The 21,816-nt window shown below is 44.2% G+C and overlaps 1 protein-coding gene across 7 annotated transcripts in view; it reads left to right on the forward strand.

Annotated features, from left to right (window-relative positions):
- Positions 1-21,816, forward strand: part of Dpf3 (double PHD fingers 3) — a 275,541-nt gene that overhangs the window by 208,997 nt on the left and 44,728 nt on the right. For 3 of the 7 annotated variants that reach the window (XM_052185527.1, XM_052185530.1, XM_052185526.1), the window contains exon 8: positions 5,638-5,766. In XM_052185527.1, the coding sequence (XP_052041487.1) occupies positions 5,638-5,766 (129 nt within the window). Of the gene's footprint in view, positions 1-5,637; positions 5,767-6,107; positions 7,051-8,704; positions 10,046-18,239; positions 18,657-21,816 lie in introns of those variants that run through there. The other 4 variants (XR_007978345.1, XR_007978346.1, XM_052185528.1 and 1 more) reach the window with 4 other exon arrangements.

Here is a 21,816-nt window from a genome sequence, read left to right on the forward strand (position 1 = left end):
GAAGGCACATTGGCTTATGCTCTCCTCCCTCCTCACCCTCCCTGTCTCCAAAGCCCCCGGCCTGTCTTGTCTACCATGTCTTCCATGGCCAGCCTGGGGCAGCCTTTCTACACATCCTCTCTCTCACTCCCCTCTTCTTTACTCTGTCTTCTAAAGATGCGCCGCCGCACAGCCAAGTGGTACCAGGCTAACACGCTTTACACTTGAGAGATGGAGTAATAACAGGTGGCAAGAGCAGAGGCTGCCAGAGCCCAGGATTCCGGTTGCCATGGAAACATGTCAGACCTGTAGAGGGACACAGGAACTGTCAGCCATGGAGGGTGGTGGGGGAACAAGCAAGAGGGCTTAGGAGAGGCGCATCTTTTCCTGGAGGGCTCTGTTTATGGCTCCCCATTTTTTCCCCAGGTGCTGGATACCCCATCCAATCAGGCTCTGGACAAACAGCTGCCGGATGGGGGCTGGAGTTCAAGCGAGCTAGTGGACACTGACCATGTCCCCATGCTTGTGCCCAGCAGGCCCTGGCAGGCAGCCTGAGCATCTGCTCAGAATGGGAAGCCATGCCTTTGTGCACATGCCAGGAGGAAGCATCAGCTTCTGGCCTGTTGCCTCTTTCCCTAGGACACCTGGGATATGGTTCTAATCTCTCCAGGAGAGAGGTGACTGAATGTGGCCTGACTGTCCCATCAGTCATTGCATTCCTGAGTGACAGGTAACATTGCAGCAGGGATGACATTAGCAGGAGGGAAAGACAGCCCTGCCATGGATTTGGGGCTTTGTTTTCCTTAGATGGAAAACATAATTGAACCATCAGGTCCTGTAGCATACTAATAATGTCCCCCAGCATGCCTGCTCTCACGTCTCTGAGCCTGGTGGCTAGACCCTTGGACCTTTGGTCACCTCATCTTTCAATCTGTACTTCCCACTGGTCCATAAGAACCAGTGAAGTAGCAGCTGCTGAACTGCCAGATAGACACTTGTTTTTTTTCCTTTGTTTTGCTTTGAGTTATTTGAGGAACCCCTCACTTCTGTTCTCCCCGCCCTGCATCTATTCATGAGCTTTGTTCCTGATCTGTGTTTTTTTTTTTTTTCCTTCTCAGTTTTTCTTGAGTTATCTCCCCCAGGTAAATTCCAGAACTCTCAAGACTCACTTTCTTTTCTTGGCAGCCTCTCTGTTCTCTTCTATGATCTCAGTCATGAACATCAATCAACAGCAAAGCAAATCCATTCTTGTGGACACCGCCATCAAGACATCACCTGGGTCTTTGTCCTCCCCGCTCTCTTACTCTACAAAGTGAGACTTAATTTCCCATACGCAGAAGTAGAAACTCTATTTAAATCCTACTTGCAAGGTCTGGGCAAGCCCCTTATTTATAGTAAAAATCCTTTTATAGTGATCTCATGTATGGTGCCCGGAAATTGCTTGTGGCTAGGTCAGGCCATAGGCCAGTGTAGCCATAGTGCGAGCAATGACTTAATGCCCTTTGCCATGAGTCTCTGGAGTTCTCCAGAGAAGAGATTTCACAGAGTCACCCAGAATAGATTACATTAAATTTAAGTTCAAAAGGGATCTCTGCTTTTATCAGGCCAATTGAAAGAATTTTTATCATCTTGAGCTTTATAATTAATATATTGGGTGAGTCAAATAGACTCAAAAGAGATTTATGAAATGCTTGCTGTACATGGTATGACGAGAAAGGGTTTGCTTCCAGACCTCCTAGGAGGTGGAGACGTGTGAATTTCTGGGCATGTAGGCACCTGGGGATGAAACCCATCTCTTTTATAACTGAGACCTGGAGTCAGCACCTTAATTGTTTTGCATTTTGGTTACCTCATCTTTCAAACAACTCCTACTTCACATAGATTCTGTAGGAACCAATGCAATAATACACACCTGGCATCCAGCAGATAGATCTAGCCTCTGCACGGCTATGCAGTTGATATCTGCTTCTCTTCCTTCTCAGCAAGTCACTGAGTCACAGGGAGGATAGTGGGTAGATATGACCTGGTATCACTTCTCAAAAGGTAATGGGTCCTGGTTTTATGCTTTTTGGAATAGTTGTATTAGCCGGGCTTTCATTGCTCTGATAAATTCCTCAGAGAAATAATCCAAATGAGGAAAGATTTATTTTGGTTCCAGATGCCAGAGGTTTCCATCAAAAGCTGCTAGGTTCTGTGTTTTTAGGGTTATGATGAGGCAGGGCCTCTTGGCAGAGAGGATATAGTGGAGTAGAGCTCCTTGCTTCAGATGGTCAGGAAGCAGAGCTTAACAGGAAGGTGCCAGGGCCTTGATACCCTCAGGGATTGACCTGCTTTCTCCATTAAGGCTCCACCTTTACAGTTGCATGACCTCCCAAAAACCTATTTGGATTTTGAACATATCATTGGATCAGATCATTGATTAGGTTAGAACCTGTATGGACCAGTCAGTCCCCTTAAAGTTTTACCTTGGAAACTGCTGCTTTGCTCCTTTCAACACACACTGTTTCATACCAAGCCACAGTAGTTGTATACATTAGTCTTCTAGCAATTCAGGACCACCAGCCACCCACTCTTGCTTATTGTGGGAGTTGTTTGTGAGTTCATCTCTTTGGATACGATTTCTTGTCTCCTTGAGGAGTCAAGAAATAAACCAAAAGCAATGAGAGATTGCTGGGCCACCGGGAAAGCCAGGGCCGTGCTCTGCATGCAGGAGGAGGATGATCCCAGCTGCATCGTATGATAACCGCTTATACCTTTGTCACCTTTGAGAGCCATCCATCCCACAAATTGTTGGTCACCATTTCCAGTCCACAAGCAGTACTGCAGGTGGCTCAGCAGTGAATCTGAGTGAATGGATCATTGTGTGTGACTATATGAGGCAGGTGCACATTTACCAAGATACATAATAGTGATACCAACATAGTATGACTGGTCATTGCTGGTTGGGAGTAGGGAGGATACACTTATGCTCTCTAACCAATCTTGAATATCAAAAAGCATAAAGAGAACCAATGTACATGCTATTATAATATACCTTGTCATTTTCCTGGGATGGCAGGATGCTTTGAGCCTATTGCTGGAAGAAGAGAGACCTCATTCAAAATTAACACAGCTATTACTGCTCTCTCCCTGCTCCCCTGCCTCATGGTGCTCTACTGCTGAGCTACACCTCTCCCTCACTGTCACTTTCTAAACTGGACCATTGCTAAAGCAACAATACATCCCTCACCTCCTCTTATCACAGTTGGACATACTGAGGTCTACCCTCCTCACTCTTTTATACAGACATTTTATCTATCTATATATACAGGGACACTGCTTTGACACCATGTCATCAGAACCTTCTTTAAAATCAGGATCCCACACATGCCAGACAAGCATTCTACTAATGAGCCTATATACCCAGCCATCTTATGATTATTTTAGTCTAAATTTTGAGAGAGGATACCATGAGTTGTCCAGGCTGACTTTTGACTCTCCTTGGCAAGCCTTGAACTCGTGAATCTTCATTTCTCACCTCCCAAGTAACTGGGCTGACAGGCCTGTATCACCAGGTCTGGCTTGGAGCTCTTGATTCCACAGAACATTCCACCTATGATCCCTTTGGTGAATACTGGAAAGAACAGTCTGGAAGTTATTAGCCTCAGTGCTTTCCCTCTTCATCTTATATACCATCAGGGGATACAGGGGATTGAAGGCATTTAGATTTCTTTCTTTCTTTCTTTCTTTTTTTTTTTTTTTGGTGGCGGAAGTATGTTGAGAACAGGGAAGAAATCTGATATTACAAGAAGTCTGTGTATGTATAGGAGAAAGCCTGGGACCTGGGGACTTTTTTGGCATAGTGTATATGGGATTTTTTTTTTTTCTTGTATGTGGGTAGTTACTCAGATGTAATTATTACTGCGCATTTTGTATCTGAGTCATTCAATTGTGAAGCTTGGCCTGTCACCTTAATATTATCCACCTCTTATTTATTTTTACTATTTAATAGACTTCAGTGTACCTCTTGAAGAGGAAACTTTAAGTTCATTTGCTTAAACATACTTAGTTTTTTTTTTCTCTACAAAGTATTGAAAATGGAGAAGAGGACAGTTGAAGGGAAAGGCAGAGAGGGCAGAGAGCACTTGGGCAAAGCTCACTTCCCAGACAGATGCACAGGCTTTGGGGAGCGTCCCTAAAGCCACTCTGCTAGCTATGCTGACACCTTTGAGAAAGGTTAAGGAAGGAAAAGCCCATCCTCAGAAAGACCACAGAGGGTGTGGCCCACTCCTCTGACTCCCCCAAGCAGAGGATTGTTCACTTGCTTGAAGATGGAAATCAATGACTTAGAAACTGATTAAACAATTCAAATATCAACTGATAAATGGATTAACCCTCTGTAATGTAATTCTGCTAGCTTTTGTCTTCCGCCTTTCCCAGGTAAGTTTTCTATTCCTGGAGGCAAAGCAAAGGCAGGGAGGAAGTTAAGGCCGGAGGGAATCCTATTAAAAGAGGCGAATCCGTTTATCACTTACTGTCTGGCTAGGATTTCTGCTCACATACCTGCTTCCTCTTCACAGATTCGAACCCTATGGGCCCCTGATTAACGGTAGCCAGTGAATAATGAAAGATAGCAGCAGACACTGAGGATGCTAAGGAGGAGGAGGAGACCTGGTGGTTAAGGCTGACTTTACAGAGAGACTTTTCTTCTTAGTGGAAATCAAGAAGTGTGAATATCACTGAGAAATGTCTGCATCAGAAAAAGGGGAATAAGAAAGTGGAAGCGTTCTCCCACACGCAGGACCTGTCCTAGGCTTTCCAACTGGCCCCTAGTAACTGGATGCGACTTTGCTCCTCAAAGGCATCTATATTCAAGGTCACCCCTGAAGACTGTGCTCTGCCTTTGTTTGATGCTCAGCGGGGGGGGGGGGGGGGGGGGGGGGGGGGAGGCGGATGATGGAGTTACTGTGAAGAGCTTACACTCATTCCTTCACCACTGCATCAGTCTCTGATGAGAGACTGAGCTAAGTGCCTGTGTCCAGTTCCAATTCTGGGCATTTGGGGTCCTCAGATGAACTTAACCTAGCTGTTTTCCATGACCGATGAGTCTGTTCTTCTCAGCGTTGAGGGTGAGAAGAGATACTTGTGTCCACTCCGAGTCTCCAGCATGCTGCCTAGAAGTGTCACACCTCAGATACTGAATAAGTATCATTCACAAAGGCTAGGCTTGAGTGTTGGCCTTGAGTGTTCTCTCTCCCTCTGGTCCTTGTTTACGATTTCCGTCTGATGTTTTTGGAGTCTGTACGGGGTTAGCAGAGGTTTACCTGACTAATAATTAATAACTCATACCATTTCTGAGTAGTTTATTTAGGGATGGAATCAGAGGGGCAATGAAGTTTCTATAAAAACATTGAACTGGGAAAACTTTCAAAGACAAAATTCTGAAGGACTTGCAGGACCAGTACCATTGGACCAAAAAGGATCAATGAAGCAAAAGCAAATATAAATCCTAGCCCAGTATTGCCAGTATCACCAATATTAGTAGTCTATCCAAAGGCTGTAACAAACTCTTCCTTTCTAAGCTTTCCGTTCTTCCCAGAAGAGACTCTGCTATACTCCAGTAAAATATCAGGCAACATCTAAGTCTAAAATTGGAATTATTTCTCAATGTTTCCACAGCCCAGAAAGGACCAGATGGGACAGTCATTCCTAATAACTACTGTGACTTCTGCTTGGGGGGCTCCAGCATGAACAAGAAGAGTGGAAGACCTGAAGAGCTGGTGTCCTGTGCAGACTGTGGACGCTCTGGTGAGTGCGGCCCCTTCCCACATTGTGTGCTGTAGACCTCTTCTCCCTGGATTGCTTTGCCATCTCTTGGTGGTTTGGGAGGGGACAGAGCAGAAAAGTGATAATGGCGACAACTTCAATGGGAAAGGGGGGTCTCGGGGGATCTCAGGTTCATTTTCCTGCTTTTCTTCTTTGGGTCTTAAGGACCAAAAACCACTCTCTGGGTCCCAGGAAAAAGGAAAAGGAGGTCTGGTTTTTCCATGAGGTGGACATAACATAACATTTGGTGCACCTGTGATCCAAAGTAAGGTAGAACGGAGATATGTGGAGACCCCAGGCAACGTGCTATCTTGTACTACTAGATGATGACCATGCTAATAAAAATGGTGTCTGTTCTGTGGAAATACCTGTGACAACTCTGGAGTATGGAAACAGAAGAATCAGAGAAGCAGCCACATCCTGAGCCGTGGGGGCTCCTACCTACCAGCACAACCCTGCTATACCATCCTTGGCCGTGCATGCCATATTTCCATGTAGGACAGTACAGAGCTATGTTCACATCAAGAAGTCCTGGGGGCAGGCATCCTTGGGAGCAGCCTGCAGTTGGCCTTGCCTACTCTTTTCATCTTCAATCCATCCAAAGACTGAAGTATCAAAAAGAGACGTCTTGTTCCTTCATTCTTAGATTGAGTTAGAGTCTTGACTGCGGATTGGGTTTCAGTTGTAGATAAATCATTATTTTTGCCTGTTCATGGTCAGTTGGTACTTTAATCCCCCTCCCCATTTTTTTTCTACGTCGTAATTAGACCAAAGCACGAGTCAGAGAGCTTATGGTAGATATAATCTTCTGTTTCATCAGCTGTCTGCTGCAGACACTTTGGTTGGATGGTTGGCGCTAGTTTGGGAGGTCAACTCATCTTAAACCTTTTGATCCAGTGTTATTTTCAGCCCCAGTCCCAAGGGAAGGACTGAGGTGACCTCATCATAGTTTTCTGCAGTGACTCAGTTCTGCCTGGTGTGTCCTTAAGTCTTCCCTTTAGCTCTCATGGGTTTTGAAGCTAAGGTTGTTTGGGGCTCTAGATAGCCTTGAGTGGTAAACCAATAACTGGAAATGGACTTAGTGTCGATTGCATAAGACCCTCTATGTTGAATTCTCAAGGACCCTGCCAGGGAGTTCCTTTTGTGCAATTCTGTCAATTTGCTGGAGAGATGGCTCAGTGGTTAAGAGCACTGACTGCTCATCTGAAGGTCCTGAGTTCAAATCCCAGCAACCACAAGATGGCTCACAACCATCAGTACAGCTACAGTGTACTCATATACATAAAATAAATAAATAGATCTTTAAAAAAAAATAAAGATAGAGTGGCCTTCACTCCAAAAAAAAAAAAAAATTCTGTCAATTTATTTATGGTCCAAACGTGATATGTAATATTAACCTTTTTCTTGGAAGATATGACCCTTTGATAGATGGCTCTGGCTTATAGATTCTTAAAAAGAAAATTAAACAAATAAACTTGAACCCGGTACTTTTTATTTGTTGTAAGATCAGGCAACCAAACAACATCAATTTTGTCAGAAGCAAGGCCACTTGGTGGAGTGGTACACCAAGCAGGGTCTTGTAGGTTGCTCTAGGCCTTGGTGGGTTAGAAGGCAGCTTTAGGGTTCTCATGGTAGGTTGTTGGCATTTCCCCCTTTTCTTTCCAAAAGAGATGAGGTACTTTAACTGATCCACGGACATCAGGAATAGGATAGTTTTTATTTTCTTCCCACACAAAGCCTCTCTTCTTACAACTTTTGCTCAGTATACCTTTCCTTGGTTTTGTCTGCTCGGTGCTTCACATGTCCTTTTGCAGTGCCATGGATATTCTTACTGTAATCTCTGGGAACTAATTTGGAGGTTCAACACGTGCCTCTAGTGTTCCTGGAATAGTTAAAACAGTTAATACAGGATTGATAGTTAATACAGGCAGCATTAGCCCATGGGGTACGCTGCTGGGGCAGATGGGTAAATACATGTTTGGGCCCCCCCACCCAGGGTCCTTCCAGAGAATCATATGAGTTGAAAGAGCAGATTTCCCCTGCCCAGCTTACCCACTGCCTTGTGTCCTGGGAGTACATGTCTTCATCTGACCCATGCATGGAAGGAATCATCACTATGATATTGGGTTCTAATAGAGTATGAAAAGAATTTAAACCCCAGTTTTATAGGTTTCAGGACATTGTATTCATTCGGGTTTTTAAAGCCCATTGTCACCTTTTAGTGTGTCTTGAGTTCAAGTGTCTGGAGTAGCTGAGACAGGAACATGTTTAGTGGCCATGGTGTGTGAGACTGCAAGCATTTCCTCCAGGGTTAAAGAAAGCAGGAAGTTCTTCTGCACTACCACTAGGCAATCCAGCCGCTTTTGGCTATTGGTAAAAATGAACCACACGGCGTCAGAGGGGGCAGTGGAAAGAGCTGTCAAAGGATGGGATTAGAAGCGGGTACAAATAAAAATAAAACGGACGGGGGCTTAGCCACTTTGAATGGGTTATCTGACAGTAATGCCTCGGTAAAGCTGACTGTCAAAGTGACGGACGAACATTGTTCAAAGAAACGCCGACCGAAACTACAAAGAAATGTCAGCAAAGGCTTTAAAACCGCCAAGCAAAAGCATTGTGTGGGGCAGGGCTAAGAGAGCGTGTGCCTCTGAATGAGTGGACCTGAGGAGATATTGTGCGTGTATCTGGACACATGTATCATGGTTGGGACGAGACCTTTCCTGGGAAGTGGAATCTTCTAGAAATGTGTGCTTTGTCCTAAATCCCCGTCATCAGGTGATGTACTCCGTTAGTCCCTTTTGGTCTAACACCGGCTTATTATCTTGCCGTTAGGATATAACACTGTAATGATATAATGAGAATATTAATGATGCTGTCTGTTGCTTAACCCATGTGCTGATATATTCATCATACATGTCAGCTCATTTGGGAGGAGAAGGCAGGAAGGAGGAGGAGGCAGCGGCCGCAGCACGTACCACGGAGGACTTATTCGGTTCCACGTCAGAAAGTGACACCTCAACTTTCTACGGCTTTGATGAGGACGATTTGGAAGAGCCTCGCTCCTGTCGAGGACGCCGCAGTGGCCGGGGTTCACCCACAGCAGATAAAAAGGGCAGCTGCTGAGCGCATGGGACAGACTGTCTGGCCAATTAGCCACCCCATCCCCCCCGACTCTGGTCATGGTTCTAGTTCCGATATATATATATTTTTAAATGAAAGACAAGTTGAGCATTTCCCTTTATCCTCGCCTTTTCCTTCTGCTTCCCACATGTCCCGCCCCCTCCCAGCACCCTTCTATTTTGGGTACAACAGAAGCACAAACTACTGAGGACCAGGGAGGAGCAGGATGAGAGTCCTCTGGGGAGCCATGGCATCACGGTGGCCTCCTATCCCTAAAAGTAGGAGGAATTAAGTGGATTTTCTTTCACCGGGGGAGGGCATCTTTTTGACGTGAGCAGAGTTGATTTCCTGTTTTCAAGAGAAGGGGAACACGAGGTTTGAAAACAAAGAACAAATGTTACCAATATTTATTTATAAATAACTATTATTAGACTTAGATGAAGGAGAGCAGAGAGATAGGGAGAGGGGGAGAGAGAGGAAGGGAGAGGGAGAGAGAGAGAGAGAGAGAGAGAGAGAGAAAGAATGGCCAGTGGGTGTGTGTGTATGTGTGTGTGTGTGTGTGTGTGTGTGTAGAATTTCTTCAATGGGAGTTGGTGACTTCACAGATCAGACCCCTACCCATGCCTCCTCTATGACCTTTCCATCTTCCTGCTTGTGTGAAAATGGCAACCACCCCAGACAAGCCTGAGGCCAGTTACATCTGGCCTCCCTCCAGCACTGGCCCAGAGCAGCAGTGGCTGCTTCCCTCGGCCCTTCTCTTTCCTTGATGCTGGGTTTCCCTCACTTTCCTCCTGGCAAAGATCAGCTTCCGAAACACAGAATGGAATGCCAACAAATCACAGGTTCAGCTCTGACTGAGCAACTGAGCCCGGCTCTCCTGGAAGGAAGAGTGATACTACGCAGTGTATCTCGGCTCCCTTCGCCCTGTGTAAGAACATGTAGCCGCCCACTGGATGATGACGTCTTCCATATTTCTTCTACTTTTTATAGTGCCCGCCAGGCACTTTGTTTTATCTTTCCAATAGCATTTCCTGAAATAAACCAAAGCAACACTTGGTCCGAGGCCTCAGGGATGGAGAAGACTGTCCTCCTCAATGACAGTCCCTGAGAACAGAACAGCTGCGTGACCCTGCTTAAACAGGTATGTCCTGGCTGAATTGTCTCACAACGAGTGCAAAACCATCATAGTTTTTTTTTTCCCCCTCCTATTTTTTTTTTCCTTTTTTAATTTCTTTTCTTTGGTTCCTCTAAGCTTGCTCTTTTGTGTTTCTGGGTTCCCCCTTTGTGGTGCTGGGGTGGTGAATGCAGAGTCTGCCCTGTTGTGCATGCTGGGCCTAGGTGCTGGGCTGATAATGGCTTGGGGGTAGGGGAGGGGCTCTATATAGAATGGCAAGCCTTTTGACTTCTGGTTTCTGGCTTCTGGCTTTTGGCTTTAACTGCAAGAGTGAGTGGCTGGGGAAATGCTTGGCTGACTTTTCCCTTGGTTAAATGTGGAAAATGAAGTCTTTCGGCTTGGGTAGGAATAAAGAGGCAGAGAACCATGAACTGCATGTACAGGGTGGTCGTTTGGGCTCTGAGGACCTGCTTCACAGCCCTGTTTCACAGGACCTAGTCTAAATTAAAGAACTCTGGGCCGGCAAGATGGCTTATTGGGCAAGGGTGCTTGCAGCTAACCCTGACAGCCTGAATTTTTTCTGTGGTATCCATATGGTGGAAGGAAAGAACTGACTTTTGTAAGTTGTCCTCTGATGTCCACGTGTACACTGAAACATGTGTGTACACATACAGACACATGGGAGTATGCATGAGCATGGCCACACATACACACAGAGAATAAACCAACCAACCCACCAAACAAGCAACAACCACACCAAAGACCTCTGATTAAGGCCAACCATCAACTGGACTGTTCTGAAGAGTCTGAACTCCCACAAAGTATGGCCAGGGCATAATGCTTCCATGAGCACACATTGCAAGGTTCTGGCTGCTTAGTCATCTGACTGCTTGTAAGTATCAGAGGAGATTGGCTTCGACAGTCCACATTTTATAGGTCTCCCTGAATTAGACCACTCATAAACTAATAAGCTAACTCAGCAAAAGGAAAGACATGCAGACAAACCTACAACTGGAACCTTCTGAGTTTACCTAGTAGCCCAAGATAGAGGAACATCTCTCTTCTGTTTCAGATGGGAATAAGCTAATTTGAATGTTGGCTCAGTTTTGTGAGGTTGAAGATGCTACTGCTGAATCTATATGTGCTCTTCTTCCTAAGGAATGGTGTAGAGACCTCCCATGTGGCACTGTTCCCGCATGCGCACACGCCACCACTCCAGTAGGGTTCTGTCCTTCTGCCACTGTTACCTCTGTACTTCCTTCCTGTGATTCAGATATTGGGCTCATAGACTATGACTTTCACTGATGCTTCCAGGTCATCAAGAACTATATTCAGTCTACACAACCATTTGAAATCTTGTTTAGTTGTTCATGATCCTGGAATTATCAGTGATAATTTGACTAGCTTGTGCTTCTAATAAGGAACCAATAGTTTAGAACTGTTTAACAAGGCTAACCCCAAGGACAGGATTTGGTTGTCTGATTTGCATCTCTAGTTTAGCTTGCCTTTCAGTTTCTCTTGTTAGGCATATTAGCCGTCATCCTCTGTCCGCCCAACAGATGTGGTACAGTGGTGCTGCCTCACACCGTTTGAGCATCACAACTCATTTCTGTACAACACCAGCATCTATAAACAGACTCAGAATTCATATTCTTTAAGGAAAACTCAAGGAACTGCATGGAACCTGGAAGATGACCAGAGTCCCACCTCTCACCTTTCAGTTGAGGAAAAGTCAACCTGGAGAGGCTCACTCACTTGAGTGAGTGGAATAGATCTCGGTTTGGGCAGGGGACATGTCTTAAAGCAGAGGGATGGTGCTTTGGAGAGAAGGTGTAGGAGGGGGCAGCTGGTTGTCCCTGGATCCTGGATCCTGATGGTGTTGAAATTAGGTCTTTATGTCCCTGCTCCAGAGAACAGAGTCAACATGTGTGCTGGGCTCTGTTTTGAGTGCTTTCCTTAGAATAGTTTGCTTGACTTCTATCTTGAGACAAATGCTTGCATGACCCCAGGTCATAGGTGAAGAGGCAGAGGCCTAGAAATGAGGTTGAATGAATCTAAGGCTCCAAATATAGTAAGGAACCAGGTCTTGACACCCAGCAGCCTGATTCTAGAAACCACTGCTAGCCCTCTGTTCTGTCTCTCAAGTCAGTCATAGCTAAGGAACATTATACATTGTAGACTTCATTCAGTTCCTGTTGAACTAAAGGATACCTATAATGAATGTGTCTTTAAAAGCCAGCCTCCTAAACAGCAGTTTCAACCACCTAAAAGCAAGCAACTAGATCTCACTGAAGAGAATTCTAATTCTGATCAAGGTTTGTACAGAATATTGTAGGCAACTCATCTTCACCTTAAACTATGATTTTTGAACAGACTCTAGGTGCCTCACGGGGACAAAATGCCTTTCCTTGTGACCTCCTAGACCTTAGATGTTGTATGAGCTACTAGAAGGTTTTGGTTAAGAATCACTATGAACATTTTGGAATAAAAAGGAACTCACAATCACCTACGGAAGGACATGCCCAGAATGCTTCAGAAATGCCAACTAGTTTTTCTCAGTACCAGCCCCAGCATGGGGGAAGCAAAGGTACAGAACTTTGTGCCATCCTTGGGGTGGGGTGGGTGAGGGTGGTAGAAATCAAGGCTGTAAAGGTAATCGGTATAATAGGTTGGCTATCTGATGTTTGTTCCAACCCTAATCTAAGGTGTCATTTTCTGTTCTGGAGACTGAGGGGATCAGAGAGTAAGTTCAGTACAGCATCAGGAATGAGGAATATGCATTTAATTTTTAAAGGTACTTTAAAGTCAGCAATCCAATTTACTGATGGTATTTTAGAGAGAGGGATTCAATAAAATAAATAGGATAGTCACATCAATGGCATCCGTGTAAGTCTTCCTGCTTGCTTTGTGTGTCTCTGTACACCTAATGGGCTGGAGCTTGATATTGCCTCTATACAGCACTTGAGGGAACAAGGGATCATCATGTGGGGACAGAATTAAAGGCTGTTTGGAGGTTCTTACTTCATGGTGGAATAAAATTAATTAAAATTTTACTCCAATATGCCTCCTATTACGGCTGATGGATATGATCTTGAACATGTACTTAAACTTTGAGCAGACTCACACATTGGGAATTTTTCCATGGGGGATTTTGCGTGGCCTTTGGAAGTGGAGTTGCTTATGTTGTGGGTCTTCTGAGTGAGACACATTGAGGCACATTTGATCTTGTGAGTGGAAACCTAGAGCAGACAAGAAAGACCTCTAAGTTCTTGTGAAACTCAGCTCCCCATGTGAGTTTCTTGTGGGTGCTGTTTTAGTTTCTCTAAGCCCTAGATGTGGACATTTCTTTTTATTTTAATATATGACCAACATTTACTGATTATAACTCTAGGGAAAAAAACCTTTGAAGTTAAGATATCAAGCATCTCCACTTTACAGGTAAGGAAACTTGACATTTGATCAGCTTCGATGATTAGTCTAAAATTCCAAGGTCAGTGGGTTCTAGGTGGCTGAGTCTACTCATTTTTAATTTTCTTAAACTCAATGTATAGTAACTTACTTGCAGGTCACGTGTTTGAAGATATCTTGAATGGAATTAGTAAAGGACTTCCTATCTTCATTGTTGTTGAGAAGAGTATTCAATATAAAACAAACCCAGCCTATTAGGCTAGTGGCTCTCAACCTGTGGGTTGTGACCCTTTAGGAGTCATATCAAATATGCCACATATCAGATATTCATATTATGATTCTTAACAGTAGCAAAATGACAATTATGAAGTAGCAATGAAATATCTTCATGCTACTGGGGGGGGTGTCACCACAACATGAGGAACTGTATTAAAGGGTCTCAACAATAGGAAGGTTAAGAACTGCTACATTAGACAATAGAATTGTGTAGAGAAGCAACAGCACCCAAGTTCCCATGAACTTCCTGAAAGAACTAAGACTGAGCTTCCTGTGTGGTTGAGGTTTGGATGGTGTGGTGGTGTGGTGAGGTATCATGGAGTGAGACTCCCATTTTCACTGTGTGCCCGAGAGCCTGTGAGATTACAACACTGAATTGCATGACACTGGCGTACTTAATAAGGATGATTTCTGACCATTTATTAAAAAACAATAAAGGAAAAACCATTATGCTTGATTGATTTCCAAAATAACTAAATTGATGGAAGCTCTCCTTTGGAGGTGATTTATTAGCTGTGGGGCTCGGGGGATAGCTCAGAGGTCTTAAGTGCCCAAAATTGATCCAAACAAAAAAACAAAACAAAACACGCCACACCAGAAATACTTATAATTCTAGTACTGGGGTAGTGGGAACAGAGAGAAATCCTTAAAGTTAACTGACTGTGTGTCCTAGTGTAGTAAGTTACAGGCTGGTCTCAAATAAAAGAGCAATCCTTGCCTTAGGAATGACTCCTGAGGTTGTTCTGTGACTTGTATGTACACAAGCAAATGCACATGTACACACCTGCACTTCCCACCCCTACATCCACACAAAAAGTCATTAGCTAAACAAACAAAAAACAGTACATTCAAAACTTGTAGGTTTGAAAGTATCTCAATACTGGCATTCAACCAATGGCTAAGCTTAACAAACAAACAAACAAACAAACAAAACTCTAATAATTTCACACCAAAAACTTTTAAGATACTAAATCTAAAAATCCCATATGCCCTTTATCCAGATACTCCAAATAACCACAGTATACTAAACACAATCAGAAATTCATTTTGGTACAATATTACAAGCTTTGGACATGATTCAAATTCTGCCTATTATCTTGGTGATGCCATTTTGGCCTGTCTGTCTAAAGTTCTTTAACCTGGATTCATGAGTTCCAGTGTCTGTCTTGGGTTCTCAATTTCTTTTTCTTTTCTTTTCTTTTTCTTTTCTTTTCTTTTCTTCTCTTCTCTTCTCTTCTCTTCTCTTCTCTTCTCTTCTCTTCTCTTCTCTTCTCTTCTCTTCTCTTCTCTTCTCTTCTCTCTCTCTCTCTCTCTCTCTCTCTCTCTCTCTCTCTCTCTCTCTCTCTCTCGTGTGGGCTGGCCACTTTATAGCCATTCACTTTAGGTGTCTGTGCTATTTTCTAATGATGTAAACAAGGCTGTGCATTTTCAGTAAGGATGTTATAAAAAGGAGGTTGTATCCCTTCCCAGTGTATTGTCATCAAGGAGGCCTGTGGTTGATTTAGCTCTTTGCTGGTGAAAAGATATGGTCCTGTCAGCTGAAGTTTCTAGCTAGTAAGCTCTTAGATCTTGGGTGATAACATTTGTATTCAGCTGTGCCTCTCTTCAGTCGGTGGCTAGGAACTGAGTAACACGTAGTGTAGTGTATACTGACTGCTCAGCCCTGTAAAGCTAAGATGCAGTTAAACTAGGACTAAAGGATTTATTGGCCAATGGAGTTACTTGTAATCTAGCTGGGGAGACTAAGACCAGATATTCACCAATACTCAATATGTAAGGGATGTCCTAGGGCAGTATATGATGTTTACTGTGGCTCATAGTAGTCAGGGAGATTGTCTTAGAGGAGTTGTCCACATCAGCATGCTCCAGATTGACAGTGGTTCTTTAAGCTGCAGGTTTGCTGTCAGAGAGAACAGAGGTGGAGCTGAATCTAAAGGGAAGCTGGGAATTACAACTCGATCTGTGCAAATGTCTTAGTCAGGGTTTCTAGTCCTGCACAAACATCATGACCCAAGGAAAGGGTTTATTGAGCTTACACTTCCACATTGCAGTTCATCACTAAAGGAAGTCAGGACTGGAACTCAAGCAGGTCAGGAAAGCAGGAGCTGATGCAGAGGCCATGGAGGGATGTTTCTTACTGGCTTGCTTCCCCTGAATTGCTTAGCCTGCTCTCTTATAGAACCCAAGAGCACCAGCCCAAAGGTGGTACCACCCATAAGGGGCCCTCCCCACTAGATTACTAATTGAGAAAATGCCCCACAGCTAAATCTCATGGAGGCACTTCCCCAACTGAAGCCCCTTTCTCTGTGATAACTCCAGCCTGTGTCAAGTTGACACACAAAACTAGCCAGTACAGCAAAACTGCAAAAATAACATGATAGAATGTTTAGATGTTGTGCTGGAATGTTCTCCTTACCTGTAGTCTTTCTCCTCCAATGATGGTGTGTTCCTGAGAGCAAGGGTGGCATCATTCCTGTCTGTTGATAATACCCAATACCCCCGTAATCTCATTATTTACTGAAATAAGCATTGAGAAGTTAGCAATGCATCTGAGCTAATTGGGAGAAACAGTCTAAAATCTTGTTCTGCACACATTGAGTGCTTGACTGATATTTCTGATGGAACAGTGGAGAAGCTGTCATTGGAAGCAAGATCCATTGGTCCAAGCAGAGAGAGAGGACGAGAGCTGCAGGGCAGTGACGTGGTAGAGAGGGATAAAGGAGGAAAAATGAGGATGTGGAAGATGAAGGGGGTGGAGGGCTGTTTGTGTGTGGGGGGAGAGAAGTCAAGAAGCCAAGCTTCAGTGGAAGGGCTCAGTGGGAGACCAAGAGAAGCAAGGCATTTTCTGTGGCCTTAGTTGACTTAGGTAAAGTAATGGGACAAAAACAGGTCAAGAGTGCAAACTCAAAAACTAACTAGCGACTTTCTAGGTGAGTTAGATGAAGTGTGTGTGTGTGTGTGTGTGTGTGAGAGAGAGAGAGAGAGAGAGAGAGAGAGAGAGAGAGAGAGGGAGAGGGAGAGGGAGGAGGAAAGAGATGGAGAGAGCGGGGGAGGTAGGTGGTGGTAGTGGATAGATGGATGAATGGATGGAAAGTAGATATTTGTAGAAACTCAAAGGCCCTGATTATGTTTATGCTACGAATTCTGACAAAGTGGTAGAAGCCATGTGTCCACAGAGGTCAGGAGTATTGGAGGAGGGGCAAAAAGACTCTTTCAGGGGATAAAATCATGGCCAATATCCAATGAAGAAACAAATGGCAGGTGACCTGGGGAAAGCCAGGTGGCCCTGGCTTCCATTTCAATGGAAAGTGTTGGAGTCACGTGGCACTAGCTGAACCGAAGAACAGGGAAGCACAGCTGGTCAGGGAACAAGTCAGCAGCTCACAGGAATGAGTCTGCGTGAGTGGGGTCAAGTGGATCAGAGGAGCAGCAGCAGATGCTCGAGGAAGATTTGGTGTGCCTGGGGATGTGGACAAACAAAAATGAACGTACAGCATCCGTTTTGGAACTGTGTTTCCTCATGGCCTATGCCCCAGGTCAGGGACTGATGTCTCGGGTTGACCAGAAAGGGCAGCATGGTAGATGGTAGGATTTGAACTTGGAGGAGGTGGAGGTGTTGGGTTTTAGACTTTATTCTTTCTGCCTTGGTCATTTTCCATTTCGGCTCCTTCTGCTTTTCTTCTTCCCCCCATTCAGAGCTCGGAGCCATGTGGGCTCTCTCTGCCTCTAAGAGGAAGTGCAAGCACTTGGTGCCGTTGCGTGCTCCTCATAGTGACTGGCTATCATACTAAATGCCAAAAATAGCTTTGTAGGCTCCATTTTATCTAGAAGCAAAACCTATACCTGGTTGGCATCTCTCCCACCTGTTTTGAAGTGCCACCAGTATCCAGAGCTGACACATGGTATCACTGGTTTAATTGAGGACTGATGTACACTTTGTGGTTTGGTTTCTCTTGGTCATTCTGACACTCTTTATCATTTGGCCAGGGTTGGAGGCAAAGATATGTGTGTGTGTGTGTGTGTGTGTGTGTGTGTGTAAAGTCATGTTCTTTTGGTCATGGGCTAGATGGGACAGCAGCTGGGGTTATCTGTGACTGTTTGTATACCCCCGAATTACACATTTCCATGTAGGTGGCTGGAAGACATGATTTCATAAGGGTCTTCTGGAATGTTTTAACGTTGAAAAGATTTGGTTTGTTGGGTTTCCAAGTAGAAATCTTTGTTTTTCTTTTTTCCTTGTGAACACCCAGCTTTATCTTCTGTATTCTCTGTCTCCTGGGCCATTCAGTGGTTACCCTGCCCTGTTGCCAGCTAATTTCACACTGCTGATGTCTGAGACACCAGAGAGCCAAGCCTAGTTTTCATTGCCCAGAGTTGTGGCTTCCTTAGCTCCATCATTAATTAGTGGTTTTCTTTTGTTTTCAATTCATCCCATTCTCCCCCCTCCCCCACCCTCATCCTTAATTTTGATTTTTCTTTCTTAGGTAGCTCTTCTGTGCTGTTGTTTTTTTATCTCTCATTCCCTTTCCCTCTACAGTCCGCTCTGTGACCCAGGAACTGTGCATCCTTCAAGCAAGCCATTCCTGAAGAAGGTGAAGAAAATCCAGACAATGAACCTCCTTTTCCTCTTCCTCCTCCTCCCTCCTCCTCCCTCCTCCTCCTCCCTCCTCCTCCTTTCCTCTTGCCCAGCCCTTCCTGTGTGTGGATCTCAACTAACACGGAGACAGCAGGGATTGGATGGAAAAGCCTCCAGCGTGTCTCAGCTCGACTTAGCTCAGCCAAGTTTTGGAAATGGCTCAAGTTTGTGCAATAAGAAGATTTTAATTTTATATTTTTCCCTTTTAAACTTCTTGGTTGCCTTTGCTTGGAATGCCTGTAGGAAAGCACCCAGCCCGGACTGGGATTTGCTCTGCAATACAAATAACAACACAAACTGACAAAAAAAAAAAGCAAACTATTTTATTTATTTCAATATTTAAAAGAAAAAAGGTGCTGCCATTGCACAGTCTTTTGGTTAAAAATGTCGTCTACTTCAAAGCTTAAAAAGAAAAGCAATTTTGTGAAGATCTGAACAAGAGTATTTACTGTTCAATACAGGCATCGTGGTGACTAAGGAAAACTACCCCACAGTTTTAATGAGAAAATAAAGATCAACTCCGCCCTCTCAGGCTTTTGAGAAAGCCATTTGTGTATGTGCTTTAGGTATTATTATTTTTTTAAAATTTCTGCGAGTTGGATGTGGTAGGTGAGGAGTGGTCAGTTCTTTCAAAGTCTGCTGAAAAGTATTGTTGACATCAAGTTACTATGTGTTAGGATCTGATTGAAATAAATTAGCCCCAAACCAGCAGTGCGTCTCCCTCCCAACTGCCCCTCTCCTCCGATGAATTCGCTGCCCCATTGGTCTGAATGTAAAACTACAGCCTGTCCATCTCATCTCATGAGGCCTGATTCAAGAAGGAATGCTACCCACTGATGGAATGGATTGCGGCAAAGCTCGCTGGCTCCAAATAGAAATGATTTTGTGTAGCATAATCCAGTGAATAAATAAACTAGTACAGCAGAACAGCCAGGAGCAAGCAGTGGCTGAGGGGAGGAGGCTCAGTTAGCTGACAGCTGCTCGCCTCGGCCAGGAGAGCGCTGCTCTCCTCAGCGCTGTCCTGAGCAGGTTTCAGAGGCCTCGGAGCCTAGACTTGCTCCTGAGACTAAGGAGTTCATTGGAAAGATAGAAACTTAAAACTCCTTTGTGGGGAGAAATAAGAAGACAAGCATTCTAGGCGTGTCCCTTAGGCTGTGATGGCCAATGAAATGGAATTTGGCTTTGTATGTTTGACCTAGCCCAGGAGGTCAGTCAACTGTCTGGGCCACTGGGTTCTACCTCTTGTCTTCCACTTAGCTTGTCTAGTACATGTCCAGAGCAGAGTCATGGATGGCACAGATATGACGTAAGGCTGCAAAGTCCCATCAGCGAAAGTCCTTGAGCCACAGTATTATTGAAATGTCCCAGCCAGAGAATAAATCTCATCTGCTATTGAAAGGGAAGGGTAGACAGGCAGACTTTCCATTAGACCCTTCAGGTTTTCCACTCAAGAGGAGGGGGGTTGTTACCAAGAGTGTCTTTTTTTATCATTTTCTGATAGAAAATGACCCCTGTCAAAATGTCAATTATAATAATATAATAATCTGTTCTCCAATCCATACTCACAAGTTATGACATATGTGGAATTGTGATAAAGCTTTGCAATGATGTAGGGTTTGTGTGACGTTTGTGTAAGTTTCTGTTAAATAAAAGACTGTTTCCAATGGTCTTATAACATCTGTAAGACTTGCTTATCAACCTCATCCTGCAGGAGTGACTTACAACACGGTGTGGAAAGAACTCCTGCAAGGACTCAGCTCCCTTGCATGCCCAACATTTGTTTTATTTAGAGGTGTATTCTGGGACAGCAGTTGCCACTGGCTTGAATGCCAGGTAGGGGCATCAGAAGGGAGTGATACCTGGTGTTGATGCTACCATCTATTTTCAGCTCAATTTTCAGCTCACAGTCCCTGTCACCCATCCTTCCTTCACCAACACCATTTACCATTCCTTCCATGGTCAAAGTAGAATTATAAAAATCCTGGTTATGTGCAAAAAACATAGCATACCTGTTCAATGTTGCTATTGTACTGCTGCTAAGAAGTTTTGCACAAACATGAGAGATTAAGCCTATGCTTGGAAGAATATTTGAGATTGCCATTTTTTATTGCCTGAAAGCTACTGTTGGACTAGGCTCCCCAAGCTGCAGCTGTGCAAGCTCTAAGGTGGACCCCTTGGGGTAGAGTTTTCCTAAAGGTTCAGATGAATGCTATCTGAAGGGTCATTTAGGTTAGCCTGTCAAGTCAGGTGCTTCCCTCTGAGCATTGGACCTGTTCCCATAGGGGCCAGGTGGAACTGGAATGTGACATTTCAGAGCTTTTGCCATTGGGTTTTACCTTCTCTTAGAATGAAGGTCACATGCAACTTCCATTTTGAACTCTATATTTCCTAGGGACTAAAAAGGAGGGTGTTTCCCACTCCTTTTATGGCCCTTCACATCCCTATCTTCCCTTTTGAATTTTGCATTTCATTTTTGTATGTGTGTGTACATGCATGTATTCATGCATGCATGTATGTGCATGTGTGTGTGTGTGTAGACCAGAAGTTGGTGTTGACGTTGTATGTTTTCCTTTATCATCTCCACTTGATTTTTTGACTTAATCTCTCACTGCGCCCAGATGTTGACAACTGTGAGCACTTGGGATCCGATTGTTCTTGTCCCACTCCCCACCAGCACTAGGATTATAGATGTGTTGCTGTTCTTCCTGCCTGGCTTTTCATGTGCATGCTGGGATCCAAACTCACGTCCTTATGCTTGCATGGGAAAACACTACCCAACTGAGCCATCTTCCTGGCCCCTCCCCCCACACACTGTGATAAACTGTTCAAAAGGTAAAGCTTTTTACTTTAACCACTCAGTGTATAGTTCTATGGCAAAAGTACATTGCTGTCATTGAGGAGCCCTCTCCGCCCCATCTCTGAACCTATTTCATCTCCACCTGAAACATTCCCTTTAAACATCAACGTTTTCTCCTCCCCAGCCCCTGGTCACAAGGACAGCCAGACTGTGTAGTACCATCATTCTGTTCTGTTACCCTGTGCCTCTGACTACCTCATATATCTCAAATAAATGGTCTCATGCAATATTTGTCCTTTGGTCAAATATTTGTCCTTTGATTTATTTCATTTTGTACAATATTTCCAAGGATAGTCTGTGCTAGGGCATGTGATGACATTTCCCTCTTTTGTGGGGGTTGAATGTATGTATAAAACACATGATGTTTATCCATTCATCTGTCCGTCAATACTTGATAGAACAGATATCACACATTTATTATATACCTTCATTATCTAGAGGATTTGGAACATTAGACCCAAGTTGTAGGTCACCCAAGAGATTAAATATCTTTTCTAGAGAGAAGTGGTTACAAGGGAAGTCTTGCCTCTAATTTGCATTCTAGAAAAGGGTACCTTTCTCTATGGGTGTCTTAATGACTTAAGGTTTTGCTGTCATGGTGATGCTTACTGGGATAAAGGG

This window comes from Apodemus sylvaticus, chromosome 6 (genome assembly GCF_947179515.1).
Source record: "Apodemus sylvaticus chromosome 6, mApoSyl1.1, whole genome shotgun sequence".
Classification (NCBI taxonomy): domain Eukaryota; kingdom Metazoa; phylum Chordata; class Mammalia; order Rodentia; family Muridae; genus Apodemus; species Apodemus sylvaticus.